This window comes from Rhinopithecus bieti, unplaced genomic scaffold (genome assembly GCF_001698545.2).
Source record: "Rhinopithecus bieti isolate Rb0 unplaced genomic scaffold, ASM169854v2 scaffold_13704, whole genome shotgun sequence".
Classification (NCBI taxonomy): Eukaryota; Metazoa; Chordata; class Mammalia; order Primates; family Cercopithecidae; genus Rhinopithecus; species Rhinopithecus bieti.
The window spans coordinates 293,862-312,346 of NW_016808231.1; the positions used below are offsets into that span (position 1 = coordinate 293,862).

Consider the following 18,485-nt stretch of genomic DNA (forward strand, 5'->3'; position numbering starts at 1 on the left):
TTTTTGAGAGAGTCTCACTCTGTCGTCCAGGCTGGAGTACAGTGGCGGGATCTCAGCTCACTGCAACCTCTGCTTTCTGGGTTCAAGCGATTCTTCTGCCTCAGCCTCCTGAGCAGCTGGGATTACAAGTGTGCACCACTATACCTGGCTTATTTTTGTATATATACATTTTTTTCTGAGACAGAGTCTTGCTCTGTCGCCCAGGCTGGAGTGCAGTGGCGCAATCTCGGCTCACTGCAAGCTCCGCCTCCTGGGTTCATGCCATTCTCCTGCCTCAGCCTCCCAAGTAGCTGGGACTACAGGTGCCTGCCACCACGCCTGGCTAATATTTTGTATTTTTTCTTTTTTAGTAGACACGGGGTTTCACTGTGATGGCCAGGATGGTCTCGATCTCCTGACCTTGTGATCCACCCGCCTCGACCTCCCAAAGTGCTGGGGTTACAGGCGTGAGCCACCACACCCGGCCTAATTTTTGTATTTTTAGTAGAGACGGGGTTTCACCCGTTGCCCAGGCTGGTCTCGAACTCCTGACCTTAGGTGATCCACTCACCTCGGCCTCCCAAGGTGCTGGTATTATAGGCATGAGCCACCACACCTGGCCAACATCAACCTATTTTTTTTTTTTTTTTTTTTTTGAGACGGAGTCTCACTCTGTCACCGAAGCTGGAGTGCACTGGCCAGATCTCAGCTCACTGCAAGCTCCGCCTCCCGGGTTCACGCCATTCTCCTGCCTCGGCCTCCCGAGTAGCTGGGACTACAGGCGCCCGCCACCTCGCCCGGCTAGTTTTTTGTTTTTTTTTTTTTAGTAGAGACGGGGTTTCACCGTGTTAGCCAGGATGGTTTCGATCTCCTGACCTTGTGATCCACCCGCCTCGGCCTCCCAAGGTGCTGGGATTACAGGCTTGGGCCACCGCACCCGGCCACATCAACCTATTTTTAAGTGAAGATTTCCCAACAGTGAAAGCTGCCAATTTTCCCTGGAGAATCAGCTGGAGATAGGGTTCTCATGTTATTTTGTAATCTGATTTTTAAAAATGTAACACTACACCGTGGAGTCTTCTTGTGTCAGTAAATAAAGCCCTAAGTGATTGTTCTCAGTGCTGGCCTGATGGCCCTCAATTGGGTGTCTGGGTGGTCAGCCCTGGTTCATGGCTCTTATGGAAAACACGGTCCCTGTGTCCTCGACTTTGCTTTGGATCTTGACTTTGCCTGCAGTGGAACCAGCGGAGCAGCCTGGGTGGTGGCCGGAATGTTCCAGTTTAGCCCCTTGGCTCTGCTTCCTCACACCTTAGCATCCTTGTGCTGTGAGCTGGATGTGACGCTTGCTGATGTGTGCCCCATTTTAGGAGGGCTGAGTGGGTCACAGGCTCCAAAGGGCTTAGCCGAGTGGGCTTGGGGACAGGCGGTAGCTGTTGGGGGAAGGGGCACATTGTGCCTTGTGAGGCTGTGGTACCCAGAGGCCAAAGCTGGGTTTTCTCAGGTGTGGCGGATGCAGGCAGCTCCGCCCTGGCTCTGCCCTGTCAGCTGCGGGAAGAGCCTCGGACCTTCTCCCTCAGTGCGCTTGCGGCTGGACTCCACTCACACGCCCTCCAGCCAGTGGGAGGCTGCGACTGTGCACCCAGAGCCGCCATCTGCTGCGTGGGTGTGTTTTGTTGAAGGGACTTGGGAGTGGGCGTTGCCTGTCTTCTGTGGCCTGTGAGTCTGGGGCCCTAAGACCCAGCCCATGTGGGGCCGTCTCAGCTCTGCAGGGGTGGGTGGCTTTTCCTGCAGTGATGGGGACTGGCTCTGGGAGTTGTCTCTTTCCTTGCTGCAGCGGAGAGCGTCCACGATCCCCAAGCAGTTCAGGACGGCTGCGCTCATGATGGGGCGGCCCCCGGCCCCACCCTTGAAGGCCTCCTGCTCCGTTGAGCCTGCTTTTCCTTCTGGTCCTCAGAATCCTCTCTGCATGGCGCTGCAGGCGGGTTGGTTGGATGTGGCACCGGATGCCAGCCCCCTGCTTTGAGCTGCTCTCTCCTTCATTTACTTACTGCTGCCTGTGGCCGGCTCCATGCCGCCCTTTGCAGGCGGGGAGCTTCTCCTCTGGCCGCCTGGGTTGACCTGCACCTGCGTGTTTTTTAGGCAAGTCTGATGATCTAAGGTGGATGCAGTAAGCTCTTTGCGTTCTCCGGTTGGATGGTCTGTGTTTTGAAGGCTGGTGCTCCATAGCTCTTCTTTGGTGTTTTTGTGTCCTCAGGCACAAGCTGAGCCTGGCGCTGAGCTCGCAGGTGACCCCAGAGGGCGCTGGTTACACGCAGGTGCCTGGGAGAGCCCTTGATCACCCATGCTTGCTGTGTGGTGTTTGAGAGCAGCCCCAGGACTTGCTGGGCGGAAGCCGTACCCATCCCTCTGTGCCAGTCCCTCTGTGACCCCGCTCCCCATCCCTGTGTCCCGCACCTGGCGCAGCGCACGGGCCTGTGGTGGGACCCACGTTGCACTTGCTGCCAACAGAGTGGGATGAAGGTGTTGAGGCTTCCGTGTTCACAGTACATCTCCCGTGCGTGCCCCTCCAGGGTGCCTGCCTGGGCCCCCTGGTGCCTCTGTCCTGAGCATTCTGTCTGCTCCAGGCACTGCGTCTTGCCTCTTGCTCAAGCCTCACCTGTGAGGTCAGTGCTGTCAGCCCCGGTTTACAGATGGGGAAACAGCCTCCATCTGAGCAATGAGGCAGGGAGTGAGTGCTGGAGGGATGGGAGTTCACGCCTAGAAGAGGAGATGGGCCATGTCGGGGGCTGTGCAGGCTATCCAAGGCCGAGGAGACCTCCGTGGGAACCTCCAGGCTCCGTGCTGGGGAGGCCCTGTCAGGATCTTCTGCAGATGACACAGATCACAGCATTGCAAGGACCTCTGTGCTCACATAGGCTGGATTCCCCCAGGACTGCTGAAAGCCTTTCTCTCCCCACCCTGCTGGCAGTCAGATACCACCCCAAAGCCAGGTGGGAGAGACCGCGTGCACAGATGCCTGTGCCACAGCTTCCTCGTAGCCTCGGTGCCTGTGCCTGGCTCCACGCTGGCCCCAATCACAGCAGTGTGGCCCAAGCCGCAGGTCCCAGCTGACCTGCAGACAGGGTCTGACTGGCCTTCCCCAGGCTTTCCAGCCCAGGGCACCTATGGACCTAGCAGTCAGTGTCAGCCCTGCAGCTCTGCCTTTGCAGCTGCGCCGAGGGCCCAGCAGGTGGCGCTGGGGCTCCCGGGAACCGGCCGCAGGCCCCGCCCCCTACTCTGCACCCAGGGCGCGGGAGGAGGAGGAGCAGCGATTTGTTGTCGCTTTTCCTGACGCTTTTCTCTTTCGAAAATCTTTTTTCCTGTCTGGAGGATTATGGAGCCAGAGGGAGGACCTGGCCCTGGGCTGTTGTGCAGCTCACCTGCCCCGTCCGCTGGGTGGCCTGGGGTCTCAACTGTCTCTCTGTCTCAGCCTGCAGGGCCGGCCAGTGGGCCAGTGGCGTGGCTGCCGACAGACCTGTCACTGGTAACCTGTCGCTTGTGATGGCGCTGACTCTTTTTATGGCCAGCACCCTCCTGTTCCTGGCAGACTCACCTTCACACACGGCTGGGTATCGGCCACCGTCTCTTCTTTTTCTTTCTTTTTCTTTTTTTAGAAACAGGGTCTCTCTCTGTTGCCCAGGCTGGAGTGCAGTGGTGCAATCACAGCTCACTGCAACGTTGACCTCCCAGGCTCAAGTGATCCTCCTGCTTCAGCCTCCTCAGTCCCTGGGACTACAGGTGCATGCCACCACTTCCGGCTAATTTTTAAATTTTTTTTATAGAGATGGAGTCTCCCTGTGTTGCCCAGGCTGGTTTTTTTTTTTTTTTTTTTTTTTGAGACGGATGTCTTGAAATCTGATCGCCGCAGGCTGGAGTGGCAGTTGCCGGATCTCACTCACTGCAAGCTCCGCCTCCCTGGGTTCAAAGCCATTCTCCTGCCTCAGCCTCCCAGTAGGCTGGGATACAGGCGCCCCCCCACCCTGGGTCGCCTGGCCTAGTTTTTATTTTTTTTGTATTTTTTAGTAGAGAGTGGTTTCACCGTGTTATGCCAGGGTGGTCTGTCGATCTCTCGACCCTCCGTGATCCGCAGCCGCCTCCGGCCCTCCCAAAAGTGCTCGGGATTACAGGCCTTGAGCCGCATGCGGTGCCTGGCCGCTTTTTTTTTTTTTTTTTTTTCTCTTGACACAGTTTTGCTCTTGTTTCCCAAGCTGGAGTGCAGTGGCACGATATTGGCTCACTGCAACCTTCGCCTCCCGGATTCAATTGATTCTCCTACCTCAGCCTCTGGAGTAGCTGGATTATAGGCATGTGCCACCACAACCAGCTAATTTTTTTTTTTTTGAGATGGAGTTTTGCTCTTATTGCCCAGGGTGGAGTGCAATGGTGCCATCTTGGCTCACTGTAACCTCTGCCTCCCAGGTTCAAGCGATTCTCCTGCCTCAGCCTCCGGAGTAGCTGGGATTACAGGCATGCACCACCACGCCCGGCTAAATTTTTTTTTTTATTTTTTTTTTTTTTTTTTTTTTTTTTGAGAGTCTTGCTCTGTTGGCCAGGCTAGAGTGCAGTGGCACAGTCTTGGCTCTCTGCAACCTCTGCTTCCTGGGCTCAAGCAATTCTCCTGCCTCAGCCTCCTGAGTAGCTGGGATTACAGGCGTGTGCCACCATGCCTGGCTAATTTTTTAGTGGAGATGGGGTTTCACTATGTTGACCAGGCTTGTCTCAAACTCCTGTGACATCAGGTAATCCGCCCACCTCAGCCTCCCAAAGTGCTGGGATTACAGGCATGAGCCACCGCGCCTGGCCATGCCCGGCAAATTTGTATTTTTAGTTGAGATGGGGTTTCTCCGTGTTGGTCAGGCTGGTCTCGAACTCCCGACCTCAGGCGATCTGCCCGCCTTGGCCTCCCAAAGTGCTGAGATTATAGGTGTGAGCCACCGTGCCCGGCCCCCAGGGTGGTCTTGAACTCCTGGGTCAAGTAAGTGATCCTCCTGCATCAACCTCCCAGAATGCTGGGATTATAGGCGTGAGCCACTGCACCTGGCCTCCTTTTTTTTTTTTTTTTTTTTTACATCTGATGGGTAATGTGTTTATAGCATCTTAACAAGGTTTGAGGGAGGCACATCTCGCCGATGAGTGTGAACACCCAGTCATCACATTGAGGAACTATAGGAGGATCTTAACGTTTCTCAAACTCAGTCTTTTTGAGCCTCGTTATGTATGTAGCAGACTATGAAGCTGCACGGGAGTGCCCTCTGACCACCAAGAAGGGCTGGCCTTTCTGTCTCGATCCACAGAGATTCCCCCTCTGCCCCAGGTGTCTCCTCCACACACTACTGTAGGGTGGCACCTCCTCGTATCACCCAGGGACCTCCAAAGCAGGCTGCTCCTTCCTGGCCACAGAGACAGCTGCAGCCTGTGACCCACAGGGTGTGTGGAAGAGCAGATCCCCCTGCTTCATTCCTTGCTTATGGTGAGAAACGAATCCTGGCTGGGTGCCATGGCTCACACCTGTCACGGCAGTGCTTTGGGAGGCCAAGGAGGGAGGATTGTTTGAGCCCAGGAGTTTGAGACTAGGCTGGGCAACATGGTGAGATCCTGTCTCTACAAAAAATAAAAAATAGTGGCTGGGCATGGTGGCTCACACCTGTAATCCCAGCACTTTGGGAGGCTGAGGCGGGTGGATCACTTCAGGTCAGGAGTTTGAGACCAGCCTGGCTAACATGGTGAAACCCTGTCTCTACTAAAAATATGAAAATTATCCAGGCATGGTGGCGGGCACCTATAATCCCAGCTACTTGGGAGGTTGAGACAGGAAAATCGCTTCAGCCTGGGAGGTGGAGGTTGCATTGAGCCAAGATCGCACCATTGCACTCCAGCCTGGGCCACAGAGTGAGACTCCGTCTCAAAAAAAATTAAAAAAAAAAAAGAAAATTAGCTGGGCAGTGTGGTGATGTGTGCCTGTGGTCCCAGCTACTGGCTGCAGCGAGCTGACTGTACCACTGCACTCCAGTCTGGGAGACAGAGCAAGACCCTGTCTCAAAAAAAAAAAGACAAATCACCTTCCATGTCCCGACAGCAGCTCCTTTTGTTTTGAGACGGAGTCTCGCTCTGTCGCCCAGGCTGGAGTGCAGTGGCGCGATCTTGGCTCGCTGCAAGCTCTATCTCCCGGGTTCACACCATTCTCCTGCCTCAGCCTCCCGAGTAGCTGGGACTACAGGCGCCCGCCACCACGCCTGGCTAATTTTTTTTGTATTTTTAGTAGAGACGGGGTTTCACCATGTTAGCCAGAATGGTCTCAATCTCCTGACCTAGTGATCCACCCGCCTCGGCCTCCCAAAGTGCTGGGATTACAGGCGTGAGCCACCGTGCCCGGCTGACAGCAGCTCCTTAGCAGCCTCAGGAGCTGGAGCCAGAAGGGGTCGAGTTTGATGTAAGTCAAGTACATGGCATGATGGTTTCACAGGCCAGGATGCATCTGCCACATGACCCGTGGGGTTCACGGTCATGGACATCGCTGCCCACAAGATTACTATGCAGGGCCAGGGCTGTGGTGGCGTCTTTATTGCCAAAACCTCGGCTTTTCCGCCGTTGACTCTGTGTGTGGTGAGTCCAGCATTGCCTCAGGCAGGGTCACAGCGAGAGGCTGGACCCCGTTGTCTTCTTCCCTTTAAGTGGCCGCTGTGGCCGGGGGGACTTGACTCAGTGTTGGCAAACGGTGAGGTTCTTTGTTGTGGGTGCCTCTCTGCCTTGAGGCCCTCTGGGAAGAAGTTTCTGGATTTTTTTTTTTTTCTTTTTTGAGATGGAGTCTCGCTCTGTTGTCCAGGCTGGAGTGCAGTGGTACAATCTCGGCTCGCTGCTAACTCCACCTCCTGGGTTTGAGGGATTCTTCTGCCTCAGCCTCCTGAGTAGCTGGGATTACAGGCACCCGCCACCACGCCCGGCTAATTTTGTATTTTAGTAGAGATGGGGTTTCACCATGTTGGCCAGGCTGGTCTCAAACTCCTGACCTCAGGTGATCCACCTGCCTCTGCCTCCCAAAGTGCTGGGGTTACAGTCGTGAGCCACTGCGCCTGGCCTGAATGTTTTTATCTTGCTCTCTGGGGCACTGCTGTGTTTTTCCTTCTGCCTGGAGCTCCTGGGCTGGCACTTGGGTCTTCTTTGCATTTTCTTTTCTTTTCTTTCTTTTTTTTTTTTTTAGAGACAGGGTCTTACTGTGTTGCCCAGGCTGGAGTACAGTGGCGTGATCATAGCTCACTGCCGCCTCTACCTCTGGGGCTCAAGTGATCCTCCTACCTCAGCCTCCTGAGTAGCTGAGGTGACAGGCATGCGCCACTATGCCTTACTAATTTTTAAGTATTTTTTATAGAGACAGAGTCTCCCTATGTTGCCCAGGCTGTTCTGGAACTCCTGTCCTCAAACGATTCTCCCACCTCAGCCTCCCAGGTGTTGGGATTACAGGAGCAAGTCATAGTACCCGGCTTGCATTGCATTTTGGCCAAATAAGGCCAGTAGGACTGTGCTGGTGACCTGCTCTGACTGGGGAGGGATCCTTGCTCTGCTTCATGGCCCGCTGGGGGACCGTGGCTCATTGTAGGGTTGTGGGGAAGGCAAAATGAGGTTATGTCTGTCAAGCTCAGAGCCGTGCCTGGCACTCGGTGGGCACCCCATGGCAATTGTGAATGAGTTTTCATGCATGCAGGCTGGTCACCTGGGGGTGGGGGCTTTGGGAGCGTCGCCCACCTGCCATTTGTCATGTGGTCAAACGTGTGCTTTTCCCGAGTAGCCGCTTTGGTATCTGCTCCTCCTAGTGACTGCTGCTGCCTCACTGACTTGGGAGTCGCACCCCCTTGAGGTGGCCCACGTGCGGCTGTGGGGTGTGGACACCTGTCCCTTTTCTCTGTCCTGGCCGTGGGACGTTCATGGGCCAGGTGCCTTGAATCTGCCACTCCTGCAGTGGGGTCCCTCTGCTGCCTTGGGGCACGGCAGCCTGTCCTGGCAGCTCTCCCGCATCTGCAGAGCAGGGTTGGCCTCTGGGGCCTCTGATACTCATGGCTGGCATGGAGCGGGTGCCCCCTGAACCTGGAGAGAAGCGTGTTGCCTGTTCCTGGCTGCCCTGCTCCTCCTCAGCTCTGGCTGCCATGTACGGGGTCCTCGAGGCACATAGAGGGTGACTCGCAGCAGGCCTGGTCTCTCCAGGAGCCCCAGGTGAGCCCGGGTGGCGGGGGCAGGTGTGAGTACCTCCTGGGCTCCCCCAGCAGGCTCTGCCCCCTCCGTGGCCACCCACGTAATCCGCTGACCGCCTGTCTCTGGTTCAGCTTCCAGGCCGAGCGGCCCGCATTGAATGTCGTCATCTTCCCTCTGCTCCACGAGGGCCTGACCGACGTCATCCGGGACGTCCCCCTGGTGCACCTGGATGAGATCACCTTATTTAAGAGCAGAGTGGCCGAGGAACCGCCGAACCTGTGGTGGTGAGAGGCCAAACCGCCGCCCATCGGTCTGAGTCACCTCGAGACGCTGTGGGAGCCTGGGACACCAGGGACCCTTGGTTTGTTACAAGAGGAAGAGGGCCTCTCTCCCCGCCGGCCACGCCCCACCTGGCTCCTGGGGCTCCTGGCATCTCTGCGGCTCTCTTGTGGGAACTGTTGCTCTGTGAAGTTTGGGTTGAGGGGATGTGCTCTGGTTGACATGAGGGGGGTCGAGGGACCGTCGATATGGGGGCTGGCTGAACCAGGCTGACCCTTGGGGCCTGGCTTGGGGATTTGTGCACTGAGCCTCAATCCCTGGGGGCCCTGTCGACGGGCCTGGAGGGCCGGAACCCCGTGCCGCTTCTGACTGGGAAACGTGTCCCTTGGCTGTTGTGTTTGTGGTCACCTGCCACTGGGGCCCTGCGGATGGGTGGCCACATGCTGTCCTCCTGAAGTCCAGTCGGCCAGGCTGGTCACCGTGTGTCTGAGTGTCCCCTTGTGTGGCCGAGTGTGACATGGGGAAGGGCCTGCCAGTTTAGTGGCTGCGGACTTAGGACTCTCCGTCCCATTAGAATACACTTGAGCCCACTCATGTCTCTGGGGTTTTTCTAGCCCGATGATGCCTGTGGCCCCAGAGAGGTCCCCTGGGGTTGGGACTGCTGGCTGGAGCCTCTCCTATGGTTTTTCAGCCCAATGAGCAGGGCCCGTTCCTCATGAGAGAGGTCTCCTCCCGCTCCCACCCACCCCACAGCCTTCAGCTTCCCTGGGAAGGTCCATGTGCATTCCTGGGGAAATAGATACACATTCGGCTTTGTTAGAATAACATGAGACATTAAAACCCAGAAAGGATTCATAAGGCTGGAGTAGCAATCACAGGACCCCATTTCAGATGACTTTATTTAAGACTTTAAAAATATTCAGCTGGGCACGGTGGCTCATGCCTATAATCTCAGTACTTTGGGAGGTCGAGACGGGTGGATCACAAGGTCAGGAGTTCAAGACTACCCTGGCCAACATGGTGAAACCCCATCTCTACTAAAAATACACAAATTAGCTGGGCGTGGTGGTGGGTGCCTGTAATCCCAGCTACTCAGGAGGCTGAGGCAGGAGAATCATTTGAACCTGGGAGGCGGAGGTTGCGGTGAGCCGAGATCACGCCACTGCACTCCAGCCTGGGCGACAGGGCGAGACTCCATCTCAAAAAAAAAAAAAAAAACATATATATATATTCAGTACATTTTGGGAGGATCACTTGAGCCCAGGAATTTGAAACCAGCCTGGACAACACAGGGATACCCCATCTCTTAAAAATAAAGAGAAAAAAATTAAAGCTATTCCAAAAATGAGGACACCCTCCCAGCATCCGAGGCCCAACCCCATGTGCCACGCTGGTCGCCTCTGCCATCTTTCACCTCCGGGCGCTCCTAGAGCTGTCCCTGGGCTGATGGCTTCTGAGGGGGGCTGTGGTTGGGTCCTGCTCGCCTGGACCGCCGCCTTGGCCGCTCTTGGTGAAGGGCCCCTTGCCCAGCCGGTCGTCATCCTCCTGGGTTTCCATGTGACAGGTCCACCGTCCTGTGGGGCGGTGTCTCACATTTGCCTTGCTGTTAAAAAATGGGGGACACTATCCCCGGGCCTCCGATCACCGGCCCTGCCCTTGGGCAGGGATGGTTCTCAGCAGCTCCTTGCTCTGGGGGCCCAGCTCCTTGTCCAAGAGGCCTTTGGAGAACTGGGGTCAGAGCTGTGGGGAGGGACAGCCCTCCTGTGCAGGCTGCCTCCCAGCTCTCCACATGGCAGTCTTGGCACTGCCCTGGCGCCTCTGCTCACTGGCACAGGCGGATCTGGGGTTCGAGGTCTCCTCCTACTTCACCTTGACTTTCTTGTACGTATGGGGTCAACGCCTCCTCTCTGAAGCCCACGGGTCCTCTCCCAGCCCCAGGCTGCACCCAGTGCAGAGCCTTTGCCTCCTGGCTGGAGAGGCTCTTCTGCAGGCTGATTCCAGCAGAACCTGATGGTGGGACCAGCACCAGACCACGCCTTCGCCTCCCAGAGGCCTCCTGGCCCTCCTGTCATGGCCTCTGAGACCTATACCCTTCGGCCCCATCTCCTGACCTGCAGGCCGCAGGACCAGCTGCCCACGGCCCACACACTTCCTGGGCATTTCTTTAGAGCTTTAAAATGGTACCTGGAGACCACCAGGTGCAGTGATCAGATCCAGTGGTGTGGTACCTCCCAGTACTGACCACTTCTTGGTCTCAGACTGAGGTGCGGTGCGGCAGGCAGGGGATGTGGCCCAGGAGGGAGGCAGGTGGCCTGGGAGGCTCCCGGACCCTCAGTGAGCCTGTGTCTCTGGGCGCTTCAGCTCTGTGCCCTGCTCCTTTCTTCCAGAACATTCCCCACTGGGGCCAGAGAATTGTGTTTGCACCAGGAATGCATCCTAGCGTGTGTACGATCACGCCTGGGTGTCCTGTTCTCATAAGCAAGCGGTTTTAACCAGCAGCATAATTTATACTCATAGACAGGACTGGGGGAAGGGCCATTCCCGAGGCTGGGGTGCAGTGCCTTGGAAAGCATCCCCAAAACAGTAGACCTTGTATTTTTAGTGTCCCTTGGAACCATCCTTTGACTTAGAGCAAGAATTTCCGCTGCTGCTACCCCCGAGATGGGCTTCACCAGATGTTAATAACGTGCTTATTTTCGCTAAGTGCTATTTTGGCACCAGTGTTAGTTGCAATTTATATTCTGCAGCATTTGATGCTGGGAAAAGAACCCACCCTAATGGTCCCCAATTGGCAGAGCTCGGCTGTTAAGCGGCAGACCATATGCTGCCTGCCGGAGGAGCGTGGTCAGCACTTGTCGCCGTGATCGCGTGCGTGTGCCTGCGTGTGTGTGCCTGCATGCACGTGTGCATGCGGGTACCTGTGCCCTGTGTGTGCACGTGTGCCTGCGTGCATGTGCCTGTGTGCACGTGTGCCTGCGTGTACGTGTGCCTGTGTGTGTGTGCCTGTGTAAACCTGTGCCATGTGTGTGCATGCGTGTGTGAGTCACGTCTTCCCTGTGTGAGTGTGAGGGAGAGACTGAGGGCTTGGAGGGAGGGTGGAGGGGAAAAGGTATGTATCCCTTTGTTCTTTAAAAGGGAGCGTTCCTACTTCTCTGGCTGCCCTGTCCTGCCTGTGCCCCCAGCTCACCCCAGACCTAGCTGCTATTTATTCTCCTGACTTCCTCCTGGCCCCGCAGCCCCAGGGCCCTGTGGCCTGTGACCCTGCAGCCCCTTGTCCCGCAGCCTCCGCCCCGCCGCCTGCTCCATGTCACCAGGCAACACTGGGCCCCACCAGGCTTCTGAAGGTGGCCCAGGGCAGGCACTTGAGCCTGAGGACCCAGAGCAAAGGTGCCTTTCTGGGCCTTGGGTGCTCCTCTCTGCTGTGTGAGGCTTTTCTCGTTTTCAAGGGCCCGTTCAGCCCAGAGGAGCTGGGTGAGGGCTGCTTCCTTCTGCAGCAGAGGAGGCGGGCTCCATCCCTGCCATCTGCTGCCCCCAGACGCTCTGCCAGGACACAGGCCTGAGAGGTTTCTTCTCCAAGAGGCCGTCCCGGGACCTGTGTGTGCACAGGGTGGGAAGACACTCGCTGCTTCGACCCAGGACTGCAGCCAGGATGGGCTGAACTCCTGTGGCGCTAAAAACACAAAAGGCGTGCCTGCCAGCTCAGCAGCACCCTCCCTCAGCCACTCCCTGTGCCCGGACCCAGAGCCACAGGCCTTTGGGCCCAAGGGACTGGGGCTGGGCTCAGGCTTGGGCCTGGGGGGCTCATGGAGGGGCCAGGCCTAGAGTAGTAGGGCTGCGACAGCTGAGGGCTGGGCTCCTGCCAGCCGATGAAGCTCCAGACCAGTGTCCCGGCCTTGGAGGTGTCAGCAATGCTCCTGCAGGGATGGAGGGTGCCGGAGGCCTGGATGCGGAGACCCTGAACCCCCAGCAGGCAGTGCTGTGGCAGCCTCCCACCTCCTCTTCCCCTGTTATCTGCTCCTTTTAGGATCTGAAAATTACAGATTTTTTTTTTTTTTTTTTTTTTGAGAAGGAGTCTTGCTTTGTCCTCTAGGCTGGAGTGCAGTGGCACGATCTCAGCTCACTCACTACAACCTCTGCCTCACAGGTTCAAGCGACTCTCCCACCTCAGCCTCCCGAGTAGCTGGGATTACAGGCACCCACCATCACGACCGGCTAATTTTTGTATTTTAGTAGAGACGGGGGTTGCACCATGTTGGTCAGGCTGGTCTTGAACTCCTGACCTCAAGTGATCCTCCTGCCTCGGCCTCCCAAAGGGCTGGGATAACAGGCGTGAGCCACCGTGCCTGGCCCATTACAGAGCTCTTGTAAGAAAGCTTGCGAAGTTCATGGACAAGGTGTGGTGATGAAGCGTGGGGCCACTAAACCAGAGGCAGAGGAGATGTTGACCGCCTCCTGTGGACGTGGGCAGAGCGCTGCTGCCAGTTCCTGGTAGCCTTGACCACAATGCTGGGGGGCTCTTCCTGATGGCCATGGGTCTCGTTTGCACTTGGGGGTGCGGATTCAGTTAGAAGTTTCTAGATCTACCGGGCATGATGAACACAAACCCCACAGACGCTGAGGAACCCCGTGGTGGCAGTGACTTGGGCCATCTGTCATCAGGGCTCCTCTACTCTCTCAAGCTCCTTCAAGAAACACAGGAGGGGCCGGGTGCGGTGGCTCAAGCCTGTCATCCCAGCACTTTGGGAGGCTGGGGCAGGAGGATTGCTTGAGCCCAGGAGTTCGAGACCAGCCTGGGCAACATAGTGAGAGTCTATCTCTACGTAAAATTTAAAAACAAGTTAGCTGGGCATTGTACGTGTGCCTGTGGTCCCAGCTACTCAGGAGGCTGAGACGGGAGGATTGCTTAAGGCCAGGAGTTGGAGGTTGCAGTGAGCCAGGATCACACCATTGCCCTCGACCCTGGGCCACAGAGAAATACCCTGTCTCAAAAAACAAAAAATAAAGCAGAGATGCTGAAGGGGTCGGTTTACGGGAAAACCCCAGATCAGAACACCTGGCTACTCCCGCCCCAGACCAGTGGACCTGGGAACAAGGGTTGGTCCTGGGAGGCTTTTCTCCAAGCTGTTGCCACCAGACCCGCCAGGGGAACCCTGGCCACAGAAGCCTCCCAGGGAGCGAGCCAGAGCCTGGACCGCCGTGTTGTTGATGTGTCTGGGGCAGAGGGTGGGGAGTGTGCAAGGGTGTGTATGTGCCAGGGGGTGTTCACGGGCGAGCATGTGCGTGCCTGTGTGTGTGCGTGCCCCTCCCCTGCAGCCGTTGGTGGTATCTTCCTCCAGCCCCTTCGCCACCCTCTGAGCGTTGCCCATCCACGTGAGACTGCTCAGAGACAGCAGAGCTCCACGTGTTTTTAAGGAGAGACCTTTCCCTGGCCCCGGGGGGGTCTTGCCATATCTCATGACCAGGTGCTAAATGACCCTACATGCATTACCTGCCTTTCGATGACCAACCTCCCTGTCCCCGTCCCGCTGACTTGCCCCCATGGCGTCTCACGGTGATGCCTGCTCCTGACTTTGGTGTTCACTGTAGCAAACTCCATTCTGGATGGGAATTTTCATGTACATGTGTGGCATGTGGAAAATTTCAAATAAAATGGACTTCATTTAGAAAGCCAGGCAGCCGTGTGGTCCTTCCAGCAGGGACACTTTGACCTCTTACCTACAACCCCTTTCTTGGGCCCGAGGCTGGTGGCTTTGTTCACTTCAGATGGTGGGGGGCGGGGGCTGTGCTTGGGTGGGGTGTGGGTTGTCTGAAGCAGAGGTGTGTGGATGGAGACACAAGACCCAAAGAGGGGCGCAGAGGGGCACACCCTCCCCAGGGGGCATCAGGAGGTGACACCTGAGACAGCCTTGGGCTGGGGAGGCCAAAGGTGAGAGAGGAGGCTGCGTAGGTCAGGATGGGCCTGGCCGGGAGCAGTGCAGGTGCACTGGCATGGTTGTACAGGCTGCACACTGCAAAAGCCTGCCTGTGGTCTGGTGGCAGCTCAGACGGCAAAAGTAGTGACTGGCTGAAGGCAGGCAGGGCCAAGTCAGCTTAGGCGTTTCCCTGAGGCTGTGGAAACAGCCTCAGCCTTGTTCATTTTATTTTATTATTATTTTTTGAGATAGAATCTTGCTCTGTTGCCCAGGCTGGAGGGCAGTGGTGTGATGGCTCACTGCAACCTCTGCCTCCTGAGTTAAGGCGTTTCTCCTTCTTCAGTCTCCTGAGTAGCTGGGATTACAGGCACCCACCACCATGCCTGGCTAATTTTTAAAATATTTTCAGTAGAGACAGGGTTTCGCCGTGTTGACCAGGCTGGTCTCGAACTCCTGACCTCAAGTGATCCACCCGCCTCAGCCTCCCAAAGTGCTGGGATGACAGGCATTAAGCCACCAGGCCTGGCCCATCTTAACCATTTTAAAGTGCATAATTTGCCAGCAGAGGGTTTTTTTGAAGAAAATATAAATAAAGTGCATAGTTCAAGCGGGGGGCGGTGGCTCATGCTTGTAATCCCAGCACTTTGGGAGATCAAGGCAGAAACATCACTTGTGCCTAGGAGTTTGAGAGCAGCCTGGGCAACATAGTCAGACCTATAAAGTACAAAAATTAGCTGGGCATGGAGGCACACGCCTGTCTGTGGTCCCAGCTATTTAGGGGGAGGCTGAGGCAGAAGCATTGCTTGAGCCTGGGAAGTCAATGTTGCAGTGAGCCATGATTGCACCACTGCACTCCAGCCTGGGCGACAGAGCAAGACCCTGTCTCAGAAAAAAAGTGAACTGGCTGGGCGCGGTGGCTCACACCTGTAATCCCAGCACTTTGGGAGGCCGAGGCGGGTGGATCACGAGGTCAGGAGATCGAGACCATCCTGGCTAACACGGTGAAACACCATCTCTACTAAAAATACAAACAATTAGCTGGGCATGGTGGTGGGTGCCTGTAGTCCCAGCTACTCGGGAGGCTGAGGCAGGAGAATGGCGTGAACCCAGGAGGCAGAGCTTGCAGTGAGCCGAGATCGCGCCACTGCACTCCAGCCTGAGCGACAGAGCGAGACTCCATCTCAAAAAAGAAAAAAAATGAACTGCACAGTTCAGTGGCATTAAGCACATCACAGTGTTGTGCAGCCATCACCACCATCCGCTTCTAGGACTTTCTCATCTTCTGCAACTGAAACTGCGTCCCCATTAAACATTCACTCCCCAGTCCCTCCCTCAGCCCCAGGCACCCACCATTCTACTTCCTGTCTCTATGAGTTTGACTCCTCTGGATGCCCGATAGAGTGGAATCTGGGCTGGGCACAGTGGCTCACGCCTGTAATCCCGGCACTTGGAGAGGCCGAGGGTGGTGGATCACCTGAGGTCAGGAGTTTGAGACCAGCCTGACCAACATGATGAAACCTCGTCTCTACAAAAAGTACAAAAATTAGCCGGGCATGGTGTGGCGTGTGCCTATAATCCCAGCTACTTAGGAGGCTGAGGGAGAATCGCTTGAACCTGGGAGGTGGAGACTGCAGTAAGCCAAGACCGCACCACTGCCCTCCAGCAGCCTGGGTAACAGCGAGACTCCACCTAAAAAAAGAGTGGAATCTGCAGTACATGTGCTTTTTTTTTTTCTTTTGAGATGGAGTCCCATTCTGTCCCCCAGGCTGGAGTGCAGTGGCTCAATCTCAGCTCACTGCAATCTCTGCCTCCTGACTTCAAGGGATTCTCTTCCCTCAGCCTCCTGAGTAGCTGGGATAATAGGCATGTGCCACCATGCCCAGCTATTTTTTGTGTTTTTAGTAGAGATGGTGTTTCACCATGTTGGTCAGGCTAGTCTTGAACTCCTGACCTCAGGTGATCCACCCGCCTCAGTCTCCCAAAGCGCTGGGATTACAGGCATGAGCCACCGCACCCGGCACATGTGCTCTTGAGGCTGGTTTATTTGCTGTGTCAGTTTGGGGGCAGAGCCGTCCTTTATCTGTCCTGGGTTCTAGGAAGAGGCTCGGTCCTGAGTGTGGCAGGAGGTGGGAGGAGGGACCAGAGTCCAGATGGGGACAGGGCTGCTGCAGAACGTAGTGGTTAGGATGGGACCCCTCACATGAGCTGGGGACTCAGCAATGCCTCCTTCTGGCTTGGTCCTTGAGGTGGTGGTGTTTCCCTGGCAGAAATGGCGACACAGGGCCGGGAGCCTCCCATCCTGCCCAGCATTGTCTGAGCCGTCGCCTGTGGTTGACGTGCACCCACTGCCCCCTGGTGATGTCTCGTGTGTGGCTGGGTCGGTGCTGGGGAATTGGGCAGTGGGTGGGGGCGGATCCTCTGTGCCGCTGACGTCAGTGGCTGCAGCAGGGGAGAGAAGATGGAAATGCATGCAGCGAGGAAGTCCAGGAGCCCTTCCTTCAGAGGCACACTTGAGACTGTCATTACAGCGACAGGCAGGAGGGGAGAGGAGGCGCCAAGGCTGAGCAATAGCCAACAACATTCTATCTTGTACATAACAAGGCACTCCCAAGTTCGGGGTCCAGAACGGCCACTGTGAGGTGCTCACGGCTTCTCCAGGGCAGGTGTTTGCACAGGGGACGGCACTACGACTTGTTTGTTACACGGTGTCTGGAGCCTCTGCCGCAGTGACTCAGCAGTTGGGGACTGAAGTCTCCTGGAAGCATCTTCACTCACAGGTCTAGTGGTCAATGCTGGTGTTGACCTGGACCTCAGTAGGGCCTGTGGCTGGCTGGAACACTTCCATGTGGCCTCGTGTGGCCTATCCATGAGACCTCTCCCATGTGGTCTCTCTATGTGGCCTCTCCATGTGGTTTCTCTATGTGGTCTCTCCATGTGGTCTCTCCATGTGGTCTAAGTGGCCTCTCCATGTGGTCTCTCTACCTAGGCTAGTTGGGCTTCCTCACAGCGTGGCAGTTGGGTCCCAAGAGCAAGCGTCTCCAGAAAACTAGAGGGACGGGCCCTGGCTTTGGCTGTCGCATGGCATCACTTCCATACCCTGTCGACCAAGGCAGTCCCAGAAGCTGCCACATTCAAGAGATGGGGCACAGATCCCCCACTTGCCAGGATGAGTGTTGAGCTGTCATTGCAAAAGACCTCTTGGGGTGGGAGGTCATGTTGCGGCCAGTTTTAGAAAGTGCGTCATAGTGCACTGGGCCTGTTGGTGTTGGCCTTGGCCTTGCCGAGGGGTGTGCTGGGGGTGTGCTGGGGGCAGCAGCTTCAGCCCAGGTCTAGGGGATCTTGTGTTTTCCCACACACCCCCTGAGCTGATGCTCCTGCTTTCATTTTTGTTTTGAGACAGGGTCTTGCTCGGTCACCCAGGCTGAAGTGCAGTGGCGTCATCCTAGTTCACTGCAGCCTCGGCCGCCTGGGCTTGAGTGGTCTTCCTGCCCCAGCCTCCCAAGGAGCTGGGACTGTAGGTGCGCCCCACCATACCACACAGGGTCTTACTGTGTTGCCCAGGCTGGTCTCAAACTCCTGAGCTCAAGAAATCCTTCTGCCTCAGCCTCCCAAAGTGCTGGGATTACAGGCGTGAACCACTGCACCTGGCCATGGCGCCCCTGTTTTGTGAGGGGCACCGCGCCAGGGAGGCCAGAACATGTGAAGAGCCCTGAGAAGATCAGGGGCCTGTACCTGGAGTTGACTGAGTGTGTGAAGCCCCCTGGCCTTTGTCCATGTGGCAAGACTTTAAAATAAAATCAAAATGGCCTCAGCTGGGCGCAGTGGCTCACGCCTGTAATCCCATCATTTTGGGAGGCTGAGGTGGGTGGATCACGAGGTCAGGAGATGGAGACCATCCTGGCTAACACGGTGAAACCCCGTCTCTACTAAAAATACAAAAAATTAGCCAGGCGTGGTGGCGGACGCCGGTAGTCCCAGCTACTTTGGAGGCTGAGGCAGGAGAATGGCGGGAACCCAGGAGGCGGAGCTTGCAGTGAGCTGAGATCCGGCCACTGCACTCCAGCCTGGGTGAGAGAGCGAGACTCCATCTCA

The 18,485-nt window shown here is 56.4% G+C and overlaps 2 protein-coding genes across 3 annotated transcripts in view; both read left to right on the forward strand.

The window, feature by feature from the left end:
- Positions 1-18,485, forward strand: part of FBXL18 (F-box and leucine rich repeat protein 18) — a 53,055-nt gene that overhangs the window by 20,307 nt on the left and 14,263 nt on the right. The window contains exon 4 of one of the 2 annotated variants that reach the window (XM_017886196.1): positions 8,334-9,334. The exons of the other annotated variant lie outside the window; for it this stretch is intronic. Within the exon in view, the coding sequence (XP_017741685.1) occupies positions 8,334-8,490 (157 nt within the window). The 3' untranslated portion in view covers positions 8,491-9,334. Of the gene's footprint in view, positions 1-8,333; positions 9,335-18,485 lie in introns of those variants that run through there. 2 annotated transcript variants of the gene reach the window in all.
- On the forward strand, positions 9,689-12,662 carry LOC108538241 (uncharacterized). The gene is given in 2 exon segments (XM_017886199.1): positions 9,689-11,342; positions 11,345-12,662. Coding segments are annotated over 2 exon segments (540 nt in total). The 5' UTR covers positions 9,689-11,156; the 3' UTR covers positions 11,699-12,662.